This window comes from Platalea leucorodia (genome assembly GCF_965183815.1).
Source record: "Platalea leucorodia genome assembly, chromosome: 3".
NCBI lineage: Eukaryota > Metazoa > Chordata > Aves > Pelecaniformes > Threskiornithidae > Platalea > Platalea leucorodia.
In genome coordinates, this window is record NC_138825.1 from 58,860,913 (window position 1) to 58,879,671 (window position 18,759).

The window sequence follows — 18,759 nt, forward strand, 5'->3', positions numbered from 1 at the left end:
ATTTCTGTGGCATAATGTCTGTTTATCACCAGTGTGATTAAAATGATGTGTTTGTTTTAGAAACTGAGACAGACCTTTTCAGCAGTATCTTCACTGAATGCATTAATTGAATATGGATTAAGCTGCTTTTTGTTTTGAATGCTATGTGTTACACTGGCATTTTCTATTAACTGGTCTTTTTGTTGCTGCATTGTAGTGCAAAATGATGTCTCGAGTAGCTCTGGACTTGTTGGAGGAGTGCAGCCACCCAGCGTCTCAAGCAGTTCTGGGCTTACTGGAGAAGGGCAACCACCCAGTGTCTCAAGTAGCTCTGGACTTGCAGGGGGAGTACAGCCACCCAGTGTTTCAAGCAGCTCTGGAGTTGTAGGAGGAGTGCAACCGCCAACTGTTTCCAGCAGTTCCGGTCTTGCCGGAGGAGTGCAGCTACCCACTGTCTCCAGTAGCTCTTCTCTTGCTGGCGGAGTTCAGCCAACCAGCGTCTCAAGTAGCTCTGGACTTATGGCTGGAGTGCAACCACCAAATGCCTCAAGTAGCTCAGGGCTTCTAGCTGGAGTGCATCCACCCAGTGTCTCAAGCAGCCCTGGCCTTCTGACAGGAATGCAGCCACCCAATGTCTCAAGCAGCTCAGGAGTTCTGGCAGGAGTACAGCCACCAAGTGTCTCAAGCAACTCTGGGCTTCTCATAATGCCACCACCCAATGTTTCAAGTAGTTCTGGACTCATGGGAGTGCCACCACCAAACATTTCAAGTAGTTCTGGACTTCTGGCAATGCAGCATCCAGCTGGAGTTCAAAATATGCCTCATTTAAATATTAGTAGTCAAAGGATGCCGGGAATGCCTCTCATAGATATCCGTCCAGGCCTAATGCCCCATTCGCCTGGACCAAGGTTTCCACTAATGCAGCCAGGAATGCCGCCGCAGCGTAGTATTCCTCCTCCAGCAATCCTTGATCCATCTCTTCACCCACCACCTCGAGGTCCTTTTCCTCCAGGAGATATTTTTAATCAAACAGAAAGACCTTTCGGAACACCAGGAAGACAAAATATCGATAGCATTTCTAATCCAGAGAAAAGACTACCACTCGGAGGCGATAACATTCAGCAGGAAGGAGACAGAGATTATCGCTTTCCTCCAGTGGAAAACCGAGATAATCTTAACAGACCATCTCCGGTGGATGTTAGAGATTCTGTTGGACGACCACCAGTTGATCCAAGAGAGGGTATAGGAAGGCCTCCAGTAGATGGAAGAGAACACTTTGCAAGACCACATGTAGACATGAGAGAAAATTTTGGAAGACCAGGTATAGATAACCTTGGTCGAAGAGAGCATTTTGGTTTCAATTCAGACAAGCACTGGGGACAGAGAGGAGATTATGATGAAAGAGAGCACCATGCTTTCCCTATTTATGGTGGCCCTAAAGGCTTCCATGAAGACAGAGAGAGGTTTCGGCATGTCAACTATAGGTTTGATAGTAGAAGTGGTCCCAGTTGGAATAGGGGATTTGAACAAGATGCTCACAGAGATTTTGATGACCGCAGAAGACCCTGGGAAAGACAGAGGGATAGGGATGACAGAGATTTTAATTTTTGCAGAGAAATTAATGGGAACAGGTTTGGAAGAGACAGAATGTCAAACAACTGGATCCCCCCTCCACATCCACGGGTTTTTGAATATTTTGATGGGGCCACTTCCCAACGCAAAGCTGATAATATGCCCCAGGTAAACGGTGAAAATACAGAGACAGAAAGTCAGCCACCAACTGCACAGGTGCAGGACGATCCAGAACTTTATGAAAAACTGACATCTTCCGTCGAGATAAACAAAGAGAAGAGTGACACAGAAGCTGATATAGAAAGTGAACCAGTGGTAGAAAGCACAGAAACTGAGGGGACATAATCATCACTCAGTAGGTAAAAGATACCTTTTGTAAAGTTGTCATCTCTCTGTAATAGATAAATGGCTGACTGGACCGTTAGCAGTTCACTTTTGTCTGCCAGAATTAAGTTAATCTGATGTTCATGTTCATCTTTCACTTAAATAACTGTACAACTGACTTGTATAGAACACTGTTCTTAATTTGGACATGGTAGGTAAACTTTTTTTTTATTTCTCTGGTAAAGCATAAACTTGCCCCCACTTGCTTTTAATTTCACAAAGATAAAATAACAGCTTGTCAAACAAAGACTTCCTATGGAAGAAAATGGAATTTTTTAGATACTACCCTTAGGCTGGCTATCGAAATTGTTATACTTGAAAACAGGTGCTGGTGTATCTTGTCCGTGTTTTTAGGCTGCTGCAGAATTTTAAAGTATAGACAAAGCTGTGATATCTTATGTTCCTATAATTCGGCAGAAAAAGAAATGGCCCATGTTATTTAAGGAGCATAACACAGAGATTAAAAGTGATTTTGTAAAATCTACACTATAGTCTCTGTTTTCTCTAAAGTAAGTGTTTGTGATTTGTTCCTCGTACTGCAGTGGGTTTAAAAAAATGAAAAAGTACATTTTAATGTTGGGTGCATTTTGTTTTTAGATGCCAATAAAGCATATTTGTTTGATAACAGTGTTCTAGGTATTGTATTTTTTTAAAAACCTGCAAGCTCTAAAAACTTGGAATCAGCTATGATATGTGCTTAGCTAGTTGTTGCAAAAGTTTTATATTACTTTTGTAAGACCAATGCAACAGTTATATGTGCAAGAAGCATATGGTTTTTGCATCGAAAATCATGCAGTCATATTAGTTTATGTAAATAACATGTCTGTAAATATTTGTGTAAACTGTTTGTAGATACCACTTTTTCTGTGCGTGCCTGTGTATATGCATACACTCACAGAATATTGTAGACAGTTCAATAAAATTGAAATGAAACTAGGTTGTAAAAATTTGCCTTTCACCTTCTTTAGGTAGTAAGATAAGGCTTATTTCACTGCAGTACTCTCAAGCTTATATTTACCTTCTCATGCTCATTGTTACGATGTTCTTACTACTTCTAGAAGGTGGAACATGATATACTGTAAGAATATACAGTAGGATTTTAGCTTACTTTTTAAAATGCAGATATGCATGAAGCCAAAACTTAAGCAAATATTTGCATTGTCTTATTTTGTAATATATTTGGTATTCTGGATAGATAGCGGTAGTGTTCAAGTACTTTGTGGTTATTTGTTTTTAGTGACTCAAAAGTCCAGAAATGTTGCACGAAAAGTAAAAAGCTGTTGTTGGTCTAAAAAACCCACATGTTTCTAACAGAAATAAGAGGAGCTTTGTGTTTTGATGGCTTAATATTGAAGTAGAACCTCTTGTTAAATTGTTGAGATGAATTGGCTGCTTAGGTAAATTAGTAGCTCTATTCTTTCCTGTTTCACCTACTTTGCTGCTTGTGTATCCTTTAAATTGGTGGTGAAAGATTTGGCTCTACGGTAATGTCAGATTTTCAATTTGTTCCACTCAAGTGCATTTCACCAACTTCTTTCGACATAACTTTTGTTAAAATTCTGTGTCTGAAAGCATCCTTTCACTCAGTTTTGAGAAAGTTGGTTTTTCTCTTGCATAGTAGGATCCAAGGGTAGCTTCTGTTACATGAATGCGCCTTTGGTAGAAGAAACATTTTTAGCTCAGATTAGAATTTTGATCTTTAACATTAAAGTGTTAACATGCAAGTTTGAATTCCCCTTCTGCTTCCTCCAAAGGGAAGAAAGTATGAGAATGTCACGTGAGTGTAAAGCATAAGCATGCCTTTGAACGTAGAAGCAAGTTACGCATGTGTGTGTTGCCCTCTCCCTCTGGGAGGTGGGGTATTTTTTCATGCTGCATCATGGTTCAGTTTTTCAATTACAGGAACTTTTATTCTGGATAGTAAACAAACTGTCAGCTTAATGAAGGTAGCCCTTTGAAAGAGTGGACTTGAATGAATGATTCTTTATCTACTGTGCAAGTAGCAGTCATTAGGATGTAGTGAGGTATGAATTAAATAACTATTGCTTTGTAATAGACCTTGCTGATGTGTTTATTACCAGAACGTGTCTCGGGAGTTGAGATGAACAATGTTTAAGGTAAAAGTACCTTCATGGGCAGACTCTGGCTCAAAGAACTTGACTGATGCTGCTGCACCACCTACTAGTAGTATTCTGGTCAGGCAGATATGGTTGTGTGAAAGTGCAAATGCACAAAATAGCTATAAGGATACTTTATGAACTTAGGGGATTTTCTTTATTTCATTTTAATATGTGCAGTTTGAAAAGGCTTCAGTCATAGACCACATAAATACTCAGAATCAAACACATATTGGCAGTAGCTTTACTTTTCAAACATTTTGTTAAAGGCCTCTTTAAAACTGAAAGTTAATCTGTTTTTCTAAACTGGGACTGGCAGTATGCTGAATTGCTCATAGTATGATGGTTTAGGTAAATTACCAGGTGAGAGAATGTTAAACAATTTGGTTGGTAGTGGTATAAAACAATGTATCGTTTAATAATTTTTCATCTTTGTTAATATCTTTCAAGCATTAATAAATTGGCTACTGTACATATGTGTTATACCATCAATTTCTAACAACTATTTTATTTTTTTGTAGAATAAAAGTTTGTTGTACAGTTGTCAGTTGCATCATGTTTACAGCTAGAATTGTTCCATTTCTTATTTTATTAATGTAGCATGCAGACAAATACTACCAAAATAGTCATATGCAGAAACTCAGAAGGGATTTAATATTACCAAAATAGTATGGTTTCTTTATCTTGCCAGTAGGAATTTTTAAATCATTCAGAGTTTGAGTGAAGACTTTCCTTTCTCACTGTAGATTAAGCCGTCGTAAGCCAACATGTGCACTGAAAGGAGCTGTCCTGAGATCCAGACCAGTTCTTTGATGTGGTTCGTGGTAGTGACATGTAATTTTTGCTGATGCAAAGGGAAGAGTGAGAATGGGACAGAAAGAAGATGGGGCCCAGGCATTTGGGCAGTTCTGGCTTATGCTTGTTTAAAGCTTGCTCTAGTGATGAAAGGTGTTGATTCTAGCAACTGAAGAAGCTGATCTACTATTTACATAAGTAACATACATATTGAAAAATATTTCAGGTAGCTTTGAAGGCAACACTATGTATTTAGGCATGCACATTTACTTGAAAACCTTATGCATTAGTATAGTTTGACGTATTTATTATGTTTTTAAGCAGCCTTATGATCTTTCACTATACTGTATTTGAGCAGAATGCTACATCCATAAGGATTACAAAGATGAAACATAGCCTTCATTTGCTATAAGGACATGATTTCTTTGCTGAAGCCTTTTTCTGTGAAATATTGGTACACTTTCATTTTTATATGTAGTGCTTCACGTTGTTATTACAAACTCAAGGGAATAGTTTCTGTTAGATTCCTTTGCTTCAGTAGAGTACTATAGCATTCTTCAAGCCATTTAAGTAATTTAAATGGCTTTATTTATGAAGTTAAGGTACTCTTACTCGGAATAAGGCAAGACAGAAATACTGTAATCAAGCCTGTAGTGTGGCATGCACAGGTATTACTTAAGCACAGTTGGAAAATTATCAAATAAACTGTCTATAGAAGGTATTTATAAAATAAGCCAATTTATTGCAGAATTCTCTCAAAATACAGTGGCAGCAGTTTTGAACACGTGCAAAGATACATTATGCCGGTCAACACTTAAAGTATTCACTTTCTTAATTCATGTTCCCCTAAATCAAATCTTTGGGTCATTTGATTTGAAACTGGTAAAAATGGATCCCAAATTTCATTCTTTGTATTTTCAGTAATGTATTTAAAAATAACATAATAATAAGGGTGACTTCTTTTGTCTCTTGATAATGGGAGCTGAACAGATATAATTTTAAAACCTATTCAGAGTATCAGGAGTCATCAAGAGTAAATAGCACCATTTTTTGTAATTGTTAATTCAGGTAATGAAAGGATTTTTCTTTCCCTGTCAACCTAACGCTGATTCTTTGAATTTTACAGTAGTCACATTTTCTTTTCAAGTGCTGAGCTTTCACAAGTAAGCATGTACTGTGAAGCCATCTGCCTGTGTAGATGAGAGATTGATTTAAAAGGTTTAAAGGCAGGATATTCTTTTTTAATTTGAAGCTGTTTATTTGAACAAGAATGGCAAAAGCATCTTTCCGCCATGTCGTTTTACTATATTCATTTGCATCAGTGGCAAAGAGAATGTCGTATTGCAAGACTTTCTTAGTTGTAGCTAATCTTATGTTTCTCCTTGAAGGGTTGTCTTAGCGATGTTATTCACTCCACTTAGTCTGTACAAGTTCTCTGCATACTCAAACATTTTTAATTTTATTAATGTATGTACATGATATTTCACAGTCAAGTCAAGTAGAGCTACCAAAAAGAAAATTCATAACATCTCTTTAAGAGTAATGACTTCCAGCAGAGGTGTACAGGATCTGAAAAGTGATTCTTGTCAGTGATGGGATGGTATGAAAGTCTGTTAATAGGGTTTTTGTTGAAGTTGGTAAACTGTAAAATTGTATTTGCCATAATTCTTGTATTCCTTTCTGTCTTGCGCAAACTTGAAAAAGGGTAGTCTCATTGAATATCCTACTCTTAATATTTTTTAGATGCTCTGCTACCAAAGATTAGAGGAGGGGAAGGACTAGTGGTCTGTGCACTCTTAAGTTGTTAAGATATGTTGTGCAGTTGAAGATGAATGTAATTTCTCTTTTTAAGAAGTTCAAAATGGACATTTCAGCACTTGCATAGTAACAGTGGTATTAGTGGTGTCACTGGTTTACGTATCTTATTCTGTACTTTGTAATTTTTCTTGTAAAGTTAACTCACTAAAGCTAATTTTAAATTTTCTCCTCTTCTATCAGATGAAATCATACTATTGCCCTCATAACAAGGGACTATTTTGTGCTTTAAAAAAAAAAGTCTGGTCAGAGAGTATTTTAACCTGTAGGTAGGTTAGTCGAACATTTTTTCCTTCCTGATTTAATGCTTTAATGCTGCAATTTTCCTCTTGAATGATTTTCTGTATGCATATCTGTGTTATAACGGATATGTGTTCACGTTAACACCTATCAGGCTTTCTGTTGACATGCAGAAAAATTGCGAGATTCTTTAAGGCAGATGACTTGATGTGTTTCTAAAACTAGGGTAAACTTCACAGCCATGTTTGTATACTGGAGCATTATAATTGTGTTGAAGCATTATAATTGTGTGCAAGCCAGTGCAAAAAATCCTTAATAGGTGAAGAGTATTAAATGGATGTAGAATTGTTAACTCAGATGTAGATTGGTGGGATTCACATAGGCCATAGATTCTGGGACTTTGGATCTGAATGTCACTTCCACACTAAAGGAGAGATCATATTATAGTTACATCTGGGGAAATAAGAAATGTAGCTTTTTCTTGATAACAACAGGAATTAAGCAGAAATAATCTTAGTGTTTAAAGTCCTTTCTAAAAATCCATCCGCCTTTGTCTATTCAAAGGAAGCTCTATCATTGTCACTGTAGTTGATCAAGGGAAAAAATTACTTTAGACCTTTTCTGAGGTAATCAGATCTCATTCAGCAGTGCAGTAAGATGCAGTTTTAAGTGTGCCTTAAGTTTTTCCCTCTGGAAAGGAGCATATCAAACTTTAGACAAAAATGTGGACAAAATCAATAAATTTATGTCCATAGATTTTTAAATGTAATTTTAGTTTCAGTGATTTTCTTCAAGAAAATCTCTGTCATTTCAGTAATGTAAATACATAAATAATAAATGGACACTCAACTTTAAAAATGTTTACTGAAAGTTATACCAGTCTGTCCAGTTCATTTTTAATTTATTTTCACATACTTGCAGTACATTATTTTGTCAAGTGGTGCCATCACAGCATTGCTCTTACCACAAATTAGAAATACATTTGAATTATGTAATTTAGTTGCATAATAGAGTTATTTATATCTAGGGCAATCATAAGTCTTTCTCGTGAAACTCATGGATCTCTTGTACAGTATGGCTACCAGTGTAGGTAACTTGCTATTGAGAAGCTTATTGTTCAAGCTGTCTGTGTTTAAAAGCAAAATACTGAAAACAAATTTAAATACTTGCTGATTAATTTGGAATTTTATTTATTAAAAGAAAATAATGGCATCTTCTCAAATTTCATGTTGATTAAAAAATTCACCATATTAAAAATAGGAACTTGATGGGCTATAGTTCTATGAATTGATAAAATGAGCAAGGCACCCATTGTTATTATTATTAGAATGTAAAACCTTGACGTAATTAGGATGCATACGTCATTTATACAAAATATTGAAATGTAGTCTTAAAGCTGTGTGTGGATACTGTCTGCAGTTTCTGCGTGTACACTTTATACATGCTTTACACCTGCAGTCCTCGTGGCATGATCAGAACCACTATGGAAAAGAGGAAAGTGGCATGAAATTCCAGCAGACACCAAAAATGCTGTACAGATTGGATCTATATGTAAACCAGTGGATAGATAATGTTGTTTCAGAGGCAATAGCTTGTTAGCCTAATTAGAAATCAGGTAAAACATCAGTTATAAAGCGTGAATAAACCTTTCTTTTTTTTTAGATTTAGTAAAAGTTAATGCACATGTTCTGATTAAATATTCACTAATTAACAAGCAAGCATCCAAAGATTTTGAGCATTTTTCTTAATGTTGCTCGTACCTTAATTAAAAACAAACAAACAAAACTAGTAGTAGATAATGCAGAACCCAAGTAAAAGCATGATAAAGAACTATCTCACTTGCAGGGAATGTGCTGAACTGAGGTGTTGGTATAAAATCCACGATATTTTTGTTCCTCATTTGTGTTATCTCCCAGTCCAAATACTGACCTTGTTCGAGGTTCCACTCTGAACGCTGATTAGAGGACATTCTGATTAAGGCATATGTATTTTGTGTAATATGTAATACATCATATGTATTACATCGTTGTAATACAGACACAGAGAGCTAGTGAGAAGTTGGGAGTGATGTTGAGTGATGGCAAAACCATCAGAGAAATCAAAAGAGGACATTACTGAATTGTGTGAAACACCAATCTGAAGCATTGCTCTTGAGGAATGTCTACTTAGTACAGAGATAATTACTGATTACTTTTGAGTATCTCAGTAGTTAAAAGACTGCATTTCACAATAGTATCCTGGTTTGGAAAGTCCTAGCTACAGTATCATTTGCTTTCTGCTATCTGTAGAAAATACAGTTTTCTTGATGAAAATTACTACATTACCTTTTGTGTTATTCCTAGAGACTTTAAAATAATGCTGCTTCAGTCTTAGTACTAAACCAGTATGTGATATATGGCCTCGCTTGTTTACCAGTGGGCCATTGCCATTGGCTTCATTGGATCCAGAATTTCAAACACTTTGTCTTGTGTGTCTGTTTCTTCTTCAGCGGCCTTTAGAAAAGCAGGTGGTAGAAGATTACCTGGTTCTAGTTTCATTGGTTTTTCTACTGCTTTTAAGCCCAAAGCCTTCTAGGGGATATTTTTTTCTCTCAAATCCTGTTCCCCTGCATAAATATTTATGAGCAGGCAGCCCTAATAAAGATTGTTCCAAGATTCTGAGAGTATGGTGGAATAGATTGGACAAAAGGTCTGAAAAAACTTGCACGCACTATACTTGTCTAGTCCTGTGCTAGGAAGTTCATGGAGTGAAAGAAAGCAAGCAAATTAAAGCTAGTTAAACACATTGGTCTTACTTCTGGCTCTCCCAAAATGATCGCACTTTCTAAGTAGATCTTGTCGCTGCAGCACGTAGAGCAGCCCTGTCATACACGGTCACTGGTCTTTGTTTAGAATCCATTGTCCTCTAGCTTTCTTTTCCCCATCTCCTTACTGCTTTTTTGAAAGGTTGTGTTTTATTTAAATAGCACTTTTTTCTTCAAATGATTTAAAGAAAAATGAATGCACTAGGTTAATAAAGCTTTCTTATGTCATTTTAGAATGCGCTGGCTAACTCTCCTCAATAAATTTCCTTCTCCAACAAAAAGTTCTTACATTTCTGTATTAACTAGAATAGAAACAAGAATGGATGACATGTAAAAAAAGAAATAAACTTTTTATCCAAAAATTACATATCTTTGTCATGATAGTCTGGTTCCAGCATGTTCAAGAACATAAGTAAAATTTTTCACACCATCTCCTTGTCTCTCCTATGCAATGTGAAAAGTTACACACAAGTTAGAGCGACCTCAAGATCTGTCCATGAAACACTTGCACACAGTAGTGAATGCCAAGGTCTTGCATTTCCCTTTTCCATTCCTTACCTTGTCACCAGATATTTTAGTCTTTCTTATTCACAGTGAAGAAATTTAACCAACAAATTGTCTGAAAATGATGAAGAATTTAACTTCTCCCAACTTCGAGAATTAATTTGTTCTAAATGTCTCTCATCTTGATACAGAAAAGCAAGGAAACATAAATCCAAAAGGAACAAATACATGAAAGCGATTTTCTAAATATTTCTAGCCTTTTATGGGTAAGAAAATAAGACCCAAGGAAAGTCTGCTAGACAACTGGGAAGGTTTTAACGTGTGGTTTGTTTTACCATCTGATTGGCTTTATTTGAAAGCCGTCAATTTGAAAATTATATTTTCTTAGAGGCCCTTCCCAAGAAATTTCACTGTTGCTCTTTTGTCTCCATTAATTTTTTTCAAAACTAGGACCTATTAAGCATCTTATAATCCAGCTTTGAAATTATACATCTTGTCTTACAGTAATTGTCTAGCATTGACTTGAGCTACGTACCGCAAGAGAAACAATATATTAGAATTTATTATTGTTGAACTATTGATATATGTGTATATATCCATTTTATGGAAGCATCTGGAAAGCTTAGCTACAGCATTTACAGTCTACACCGTATGAAAGGAAACACACAGTACAGTACGAACTCTTCTCTTGCTATACATGTTACACTCATGGTGTTCCTGCAGCTGATGCATCGTTGTTTTGTCTTCCACTCTTACTGTGTCAAAAGAGTAAAAATGAGATATGGGGTGTGTTCATGTATAGATTTAAGTGCACATCGTCTCTGAAAATCAGCTGACTATTTAAAAATGTAAATATTAATTTAGGGTTCTAAATTTAGCTTGCTATGAAACATTTGGTTGGTTACACCAGATTTTTACACCATTTGGTGGTTAGGATCTTATTTTTTTAAGTAAAACGAAACAAAATATTGCTGCATACGTAGGAAAGGTTCAGTCTTCTTGGTGATCGATTTTGTTATGTGAGAGTATAAAGTTCCCAGCCTCATACTATAGAGAATGGTGCTTTGGTGAGGCAACGCAGGGCGTGCAGACAGGTCCAGGCAAGCCGCTGTGCCTTACGGGCGCACAGGCGGACACCTCGAGGGTGGGCTGGTCTTGAGCCACGGAGACCCAAGGCTCCCACTCACCTGGGGATCAAGGTTTTCTTTTCTCCCTGAGCCACAATCACAGTACTACTACAGCAGGCAGCAGAACAGTTTTTCTATACTGAACTTTGTCACGTTGTTAATATTTATAAATAGGAGAAGTATTTGAAGTTAACTAATACGTTTTCTGAGTTAATCATTGCTGGCAAGTCAGGTTTGTGAACCAGGTGCTCTACTTGAAAGGAGCTCTGCTACAAGGAAAAAAGATGAGAGATTATTAAATCGCTGTAGGTTTGGATTGTTCTGAAACAGAATTGTATCTGAAGATAATATAGGCATGTGATTCCTACTTCTAGGTCTCACTTTCTGCGAAAAGGCCAAGAGTTAAATTCTGAAACTTTTCAGGGTTCTGACCTGAAATACTAGCAGTAGGTGGATACTTCAAATATACCATTCACTTGCATTTTCTTTCCCATTCCTTGTGTGGTCTTGACCGTGCTTGGTAACAGCTGGCACAAAAGTGCTACATCCCATCGTCACCACTGTTCCTAACCAAGGTGTGCTTAGGTCTCCTCCAGTGGCCTTTTGAATCCTTCTGATGCCATTGCTCTCTGTTTCTAAAGAGTTTGAAATAGGAAGTTTGGTGTGTTTTCTTTTGGCACAAAATCGCCACTGGAGTGACAAAATACTTCCCCAATTTGTATTTTCGCTCTCATTTCTCCTCTTTGGCAAAACCGCTTTGCAGTGAGCATTTCAAAGCTGATTACTACATCATGGTTTGCAGCGTCTCCAGTCTGAAAGTGAAGTTGTGATGGATTTTGAAGGAACAGTTTCCGTATACTCTTGCTTTATGCTTTCTCCACCTACATATAAAGCAGTGGTGTCCAGCCAGCCACTGCAGCCTACTTTTTCACCTTCTTAAGAGGGAAGGTCTAGTGTGTCCCCAAAAGACAGTTGCAACTTCTGTGAAGAGCAGCTCCTCAGGGTATGCGCAGTGAGAGGAGCATGCGAAAAGAGTGAGCCTGCCTTGCCAGGACACCTTACCCAGTTTTTTTAACCCCTCTTTGCAGCAAGCCCCTGGATATAGGAAGACGAGAATGGGAGCTGGATGAGTTGCTCCCCTAGTTAACTATCATCTGTACTGGGGCTCAGGAGCCTTATATGAATTACAAGGCCGGCAGCTGGCTATCCCTTCTGTGGCGTGGCCAGTTCTGACGTATTTGTTCCGAACACTGGAAATACCAAGCAATGCTCTAAACCGTACTATTACTCGTGAAGTACGCAGGTAGTGGGTATTGCTGGGTCTTGTCTGTGACATGAGGCAAACGCTCCCTTCCACATGCACCTTTTTCTGTCTCTTCTTTAAAAATGAAATGCTATTGCTCTTTCACTGTTTAATTCTCCGCTGTATAAAATAGAGCTAGTTGAATACAATAGTGGTGAGAGGAGTTGCATATCCCCTGCTCACAGAAGGAACTGATATGGTGAGGATCCTATACTCTACACCAGTGCCATTAAATTTACTGTTTTCAGGTGGTGGTTAAATCTTTCTTGGATCACAGTATTTCTATAAAAAAACACCTATGTTCTGGCTGTACAGACTGCAGTATAAGAAATTTGAATTAGTTTCTTTTTATTCTTTTACCTTTTATCCTTTATTCTTTGTATCCTGTATCCCTGTATATTGGCTCTATGTACAGTGTGCTCCTTCAAAAAATTTATTAGTAGTTTATTAACTTTCTTCTCTCAAAAATTATGTTTTCTGCATTTATTTCCATCTGAGTGTATCACAACATAATGGAGCAAGAGGAGGACGCAAAAATGAGCAGCCAAGCAGCAGCAGAATAGCACAGGAGCTGGGAAGTCTGTTCTAGTAGGACTGAGTGGGTTGTGTGCAGGAACGGGAGAGATCTTTGAAGCTCAATCACCTTATCCGTGGTTAAGGATGTAGTATTCTATTTTGCACTCTAAAACGATGAACGCTTTTGTAATCAAATCCATAGGCAGTAGCAAGCTGTCACATGACAGAGTATCATGGGGTTTTTCTTTCAAGAGATCCTAGTTTTGTGAAAGTTAACAGTATAGAAGCTGCTCTCACAAAGATGCAAAATGTTGCATGTTGTAAAACATTTTCTAAGCACTTGCTGATTTTCTTAGTGATGCAACGAACTTGAGATTTGATATTCCTCTCTTTAGTGTTTTAGTACTGATTCAATACATTTTTAAAAGTGTCAGCAGTGACCAAAGGGAGATTACTGTGGTTTTGAAGAACTGCGAAATTAAGGGCTTTGTGAGGGATATTAAGTGAAGTTACTGGGGTTTATGTGTGTTTTCACTCGGTTATGAAGTAGAATTGGTGCCTAACTAGCTGGCTGGTGTTGAGGGTTAACACTGTTATACTTTGGCATTTTGTTTTGCTTTAGGTTTTGGTAATTTCAAACATGCAAGTGTTTGGGTTATGTCAGCTTTACAGACCATGGAGGTTCATGTGTAACCCTGTGAACAGTCAAGGGGAGTCTTGTAAACTAAGGAGAAATGATCATTGCAAGCCATGATGTTTCTAAAAGCTATGTTAAAGGGAAAAAAGCGATTCTGAAAACATGAAATGCTGAATCCTGTGTTTATGAGCAGGGTGTCTGTCTTGGTTTGATAGAAACCATAATGAAAAACAGCTGAAATAGATGGTAGGAAAATGTCTGCCTTACTTTTTTTAAAAAAAAAGTAATCGCTGACTTCAGTTTCTTTGCTAAGATCTTTAAGATTGGTCTACTTGACTTGTTCTCTTGAAAAAGAACAGAATACTGAAATTAACTAAATGCTTATTTTAAAGTCTTTGAAAAATGCAAGTAAACTTAAGCAACTATTAAGAAGCTACAGTAGAAACATAGGGCCAGTAATTTGCAACCTGTAACGAATATCTTTGAGTAAAGGAGGCTACCCGATATTTAGTTTTCTTTTTGTAATTTCAAAGTAAAAAGGTTTTGCAAGTATTTATTTCTTTTAAGTTTTGAAGGTAATTTGGGTATCTCTTTTTACTAGTGCTTGCAGTTAAGATGGCTTTTCTTCCCTGGATTTTGCTTCTACTTTATTAAATCTCTCTCCTGAGCCGTGGTTGCTTGCTGCTGTGAAACCAGCAGAGGGTGCACAGAGCACACGCAGTCGCAGCTGTTTCTTCACAGTCCACTGTGGTGTTGATGCGTGGAAACCGGCTAGCTGCCCTCCTAAGCCCTGTTCAGGTGAGGTACCATAGGACTTGAACGCGATTCTCAAAATAATTCACTGTTGTGCTTCAGTGCACTGTTTTCCATCCCATTCGTGCGCGTACATGCTAACTGGGGGTAATTTATCCCCTCTGTTGTATGCCAGGCCCAGGGTAACGTACAAGTTCCTACATACCTGGCCTTTAAATGCCTGCTATAATTAACAAGGATTACACAGTCATTATTTTCACAGATCAAAGCCTACTTTAAAAAATGTTGGTGAATCTTATTTATCACCATGAGATTTTATGAGAAAGGTCTATGCAAGTGGAAGATGAGATATTTCTCTGCTTTTTTGACTGGCCGTAACAAAAACACTCCTGACACTAACCTGCGTTAGCATGGAGGCTCTGCTGATGGCTGCCACCCTCCCTCCCCACTCCCACCAGCTAGCATTGCCTGCTAACTCCCAGTTTCTGTCTGGGCCATTTCAAAATAGTTCAATGGGTTAGGTAACTTTTAAAAGTTTGTTTCCTTTTACAACTCTTGGGCTTCTTTCTGTCAGAGTGCTTCTGCTCTGCTTGATCCTGAAACAGTCTTTATTTTATTTGTGGTCAGGAGAGCTCAGTTAAGAAATGTAGCTGAAGGAATCGGCTTTTATTATCTTTAGAATATATTTTTTTTCACGTGTAGAAATGCTCTATTTAACTACTGGTTAGTAAGTAAGTTTTATTATGTTGAGTACTTTTTTTTTTTTTTTTTACCATGTAATGTATCATGTCTGGAAGCCAAACCAACCAACTATGCCTCTGGAAAGAACTGGGTAAAGAGCGTTTACCTAAAACCATCTGCTCTAGGGCTGGGGGTTAGGATTTGAGGTGCTCTGTAGATTTGTCACAGCTTTTAGTAGGATGATTTTGATCCTATCATCTTTCGTGTATTATCCCCCTATATTTACATAGACCTTCAAGGAGATCAGTTTTCTTTGTAGAGTAATGTTCACGGGCTTGCATGTATTTAGATTAATATATCTGATCCTTCTCCAGACATGTATATAGGAGTGCTCTAACCCAGAAAAATATCGATAAAACTTGTTTCCAGACTAGGAATGTTGTAAATATGTTCATACGTTTTTCATATTTCTGGATAATGTGACTCTGGTGAGTGATACGTTTCAGCAGATAGGTACTTCCATTGTTTTTTAGACTGCTCATGTTGTTTTATTATCAGCTGTGTAGGAAGTCGGTGTGCTGACAGGTAATCGAATACTACTCTTTAGGAGATGGGCAGCTCTCAGTAATGGCCCCCTTCAAATCCCATCTGTCCAGCAGGGATTCCCCTTCCCCTGGCAGCCACCTCCTGCCTCCTGGCAGGGCTGCGGGTGTCTCACCATTCCTCGAGAGTTGTTGCAGCGCTTGTCTGTGCAGTCCCATTTATGTTTTGATGATGATTTATGTTTTGATGTCCATCCGCATATCCTGCCAATTGCAACACTTCAGAAATGGGGAAGTAGCTGTAATCTTCCATTTTCAGCTGTAAACCAGTCTCTTAACATCAGTCCTGTGAGAAGTACTATGAATGCTTTAAAACTTTTTTTGCATAGCGTTTGGTCATTTATATGATTAAGTCTAACGAATAAGACAGTTCTTTGGCTTTAATCACTTAAGAATTTGCTCAAAATGGATAATATTTATTTTGCTACACTCATCTGAAAGATTTCTTAATGAAATCATTGCCTTTATGTACTCTGTTTTAACAATTAATGTATTGTCATAGAATCATAGAATACCAGGTTGGAAGGGACCTCAAGGATCATCTGGTCTAACCTTTCTAGCACAATCTAGATGAGGTGGCCCAGCACCATGTCCAGCTGAGTCTTAAACATGTTCAGCGTGGCAGAGTCAACCACTTCCCTGGGGAGATTATTCCAATGATTGACTGTTCTCATTGTGAAACATTTACCTCTCGTGTCCAGTCGGAATCTCCCTGGGAGTAGCTCGTACCCGTTACCCCTTGTCCTCACCATGTGACTCCTTGTAAAAAGGGAGTCTCCGTCTTCTTTGTAGCTCCCCTTTAAGTACTGGTACATGGTGATGAGATCACCTCTAAGCCTCCTTTTCTCAAGTCTGGACAAACCCAGCTCTCTCAGCCTATCCTCATCATATGGCAGGCTTCCCAGACCCTTGATCATCTTGGTGGCCCTTCTCTGGACCCCCTCCAACCTGTCCATATCTTTTTTGTATAACGGGGACCAGAACTGTACCCAGTATTCCAGGTGTGGCCTGACAACTGCCGAGTAGAGAGGGATAATGACTTCTTTGTCTCTGCTGGTGATGCCCTTTTTGATGCAACCCAGCATCCTGCTGGCCTTCTTGGCCGCAGCAGCACACTGTTCACTCATGTTGAGCTTCCTGTCCACCAGGCCCCCCAGGTCCCTGTCCACAAAGCTGCTCTCTAGCCAGGTGGATCCCAGTCTGAGCTGCACTCCTGGGTTATATTTTCCCAGGTGCAAGACCTTACACGTGTCTTTGTTAAACTTCATAAGGTTCTTGTTAGCCCACTCTTCCAGCCTATCCAGATCTTCCTGCAGGGTGGCTCTCCCTTCCAGAGTGTCTACTTCCCCACTCAATTTGGTGTCATCAGCAAACTTCATCAGGCTACACTTGATTCCGTTATCCAGATCACTTATGAAGATATTGGATAGCGTTGGGCCCAATGTCGATCCCTGGGGGACCCCACTTGTGATGGGTTGCCAGTTTGAAAAAGAGCTATTTACCACCACCCTTTGGGTGTGGCCTGTCAGCCAATTCCTCACCCACTGCACAGACCACTTGTCCAGGCCATAATGCATCAGTTTCTCTAGGAGAAGGCTGTGGGGAACCGTATCAAAGGCCTTGAACTGTGATAGTGAATATATCGTACAAAATGAGAATTATTTATATCCATACATGTATTGCTATTTAATAATAACACATTTAATAGTTCGAGTATATTGAAAACATGAGCACATTTTATATATAGTTTCAGTAGCTTAATGTAAAATACATCACAGGTACTACGAGTCTTTGTAAGTTTAATGTGTGGGACCGTAGAGCTGTGGCACCTAAGCAGCCCTAATTTAATTTCTGTAATAATTATCTTAAGGAAAGGAGGGAGAAAACAATCTGTAGTTTAGTTTCACAATGTAAATATTAATATACACTTATCGTCAGCATTATACAGTTGCGTAATGCCACTTTGAAGGATTTTTTTTGTCCCACAGTGAAGCACTTTTATCCTGTGTTTAATTTTACCCTTATGTCTGGCTATCTGAGTTTCTAATGCTTGGTTGTTAGAATAAGTGCCTAATTCTGTGAATTAGCCTGCCATAAATTACTGAAATACACTCGTTAGCTCAATTGCCTGTTAACATGTTTCTGCTTTGTAATTTCTCCTATTTGTAACTTTTTTCTAAAAAATATCTTGTTATTCCAGCATCTTGTTGGAATCAAGGTCATTGTATCAAATACAGCTTGATTTTTGCTTATTTCTAGCAGGCCAAGCTCATTTCTAACTGAGTTACACTGTAATTAAATGTCTTACTTTGGATCTCAAAGCTTTAAAAAAAATTTCTTTGTATTATTGCTTGTAAGAAAAATCTTTCATCATTCCAATTGAGTCTTATTTTTGTAGCTCTTAGGTGAAAACAGAAACCCAAAACTGCAGTTGCCCTGAAAAGCTTTTCTTGTGGATTTACAGCCATCGTCCTATGCTCTTCCTCTCACCCCCCAGCTGATTGTCCTTGTAGAGGTAGGAAAATGTCAAACGAGCCCTAGAGAACACTGATTTAGATAACGGGTGTAGACTCAAGTTTTGAAGCTTCTTCAGCCTGCTGAGATCTCTCAAAATATTTTAAAGTTAATTGGTCACTTCAATGTCAAACAGCAAATTTCAGCCTACTTGTGGCGGGGTTTGCTTTCCTTAGCTACTTGTTTCCTCACTCTAAACCGTAGTCCATTGGTGTCTGGGATGCACAGGCTTGAAGCCAATGACTTAGGCAGCTCATTATGTATATAATGCCGGCAGTTCTTTCTTTTCCAGGTAAACACTGTTTCTGCCCCAAAGAATGCTCAGATACCAGTAAGGCAGCTAAAGCCTGTGATGTCTCTGACTCTGGGGGCTCTTCTTACAGAACAACATGGGTTCTGCAGGGAAATGCAACATCT

General features: G+C 38.2%; 1 protein-coding gene across 5 annotated transcripts in view; it reads left to right on the forward strand.

Moving 5' to 3' along the window:
- Positions 1 to 18,759, forward strand: part of SCAF8 (SR-related CTD associated factor 8) — a 102,874-nt gene that overhangs the window by 60,286 nt on the left and 23,829 nt on the right. For 2 of the 5 annotated variants that reach the window (XM_082306799.1, XM_082306802.1), the window contains exon 20: positions 197 to 10,232. In XM_082306799.1, coding sequence (XP_082162925.1) covers positions 197 to 1,896 — 1,700 coding nt within the window. In that variant the 3' untranslated portion in view covers positions 1,897 to 10,232. Of the gene's footprint in view, positions 1 to 196; positions 10,236 to 14,393; positions 14,998 to 18,759 lie in introns of those variants that run through there. The other 3 variants (XM_082306801.1, XM_082306800.1, XM_082306803.1) reach the window with 3 other exon arrangements.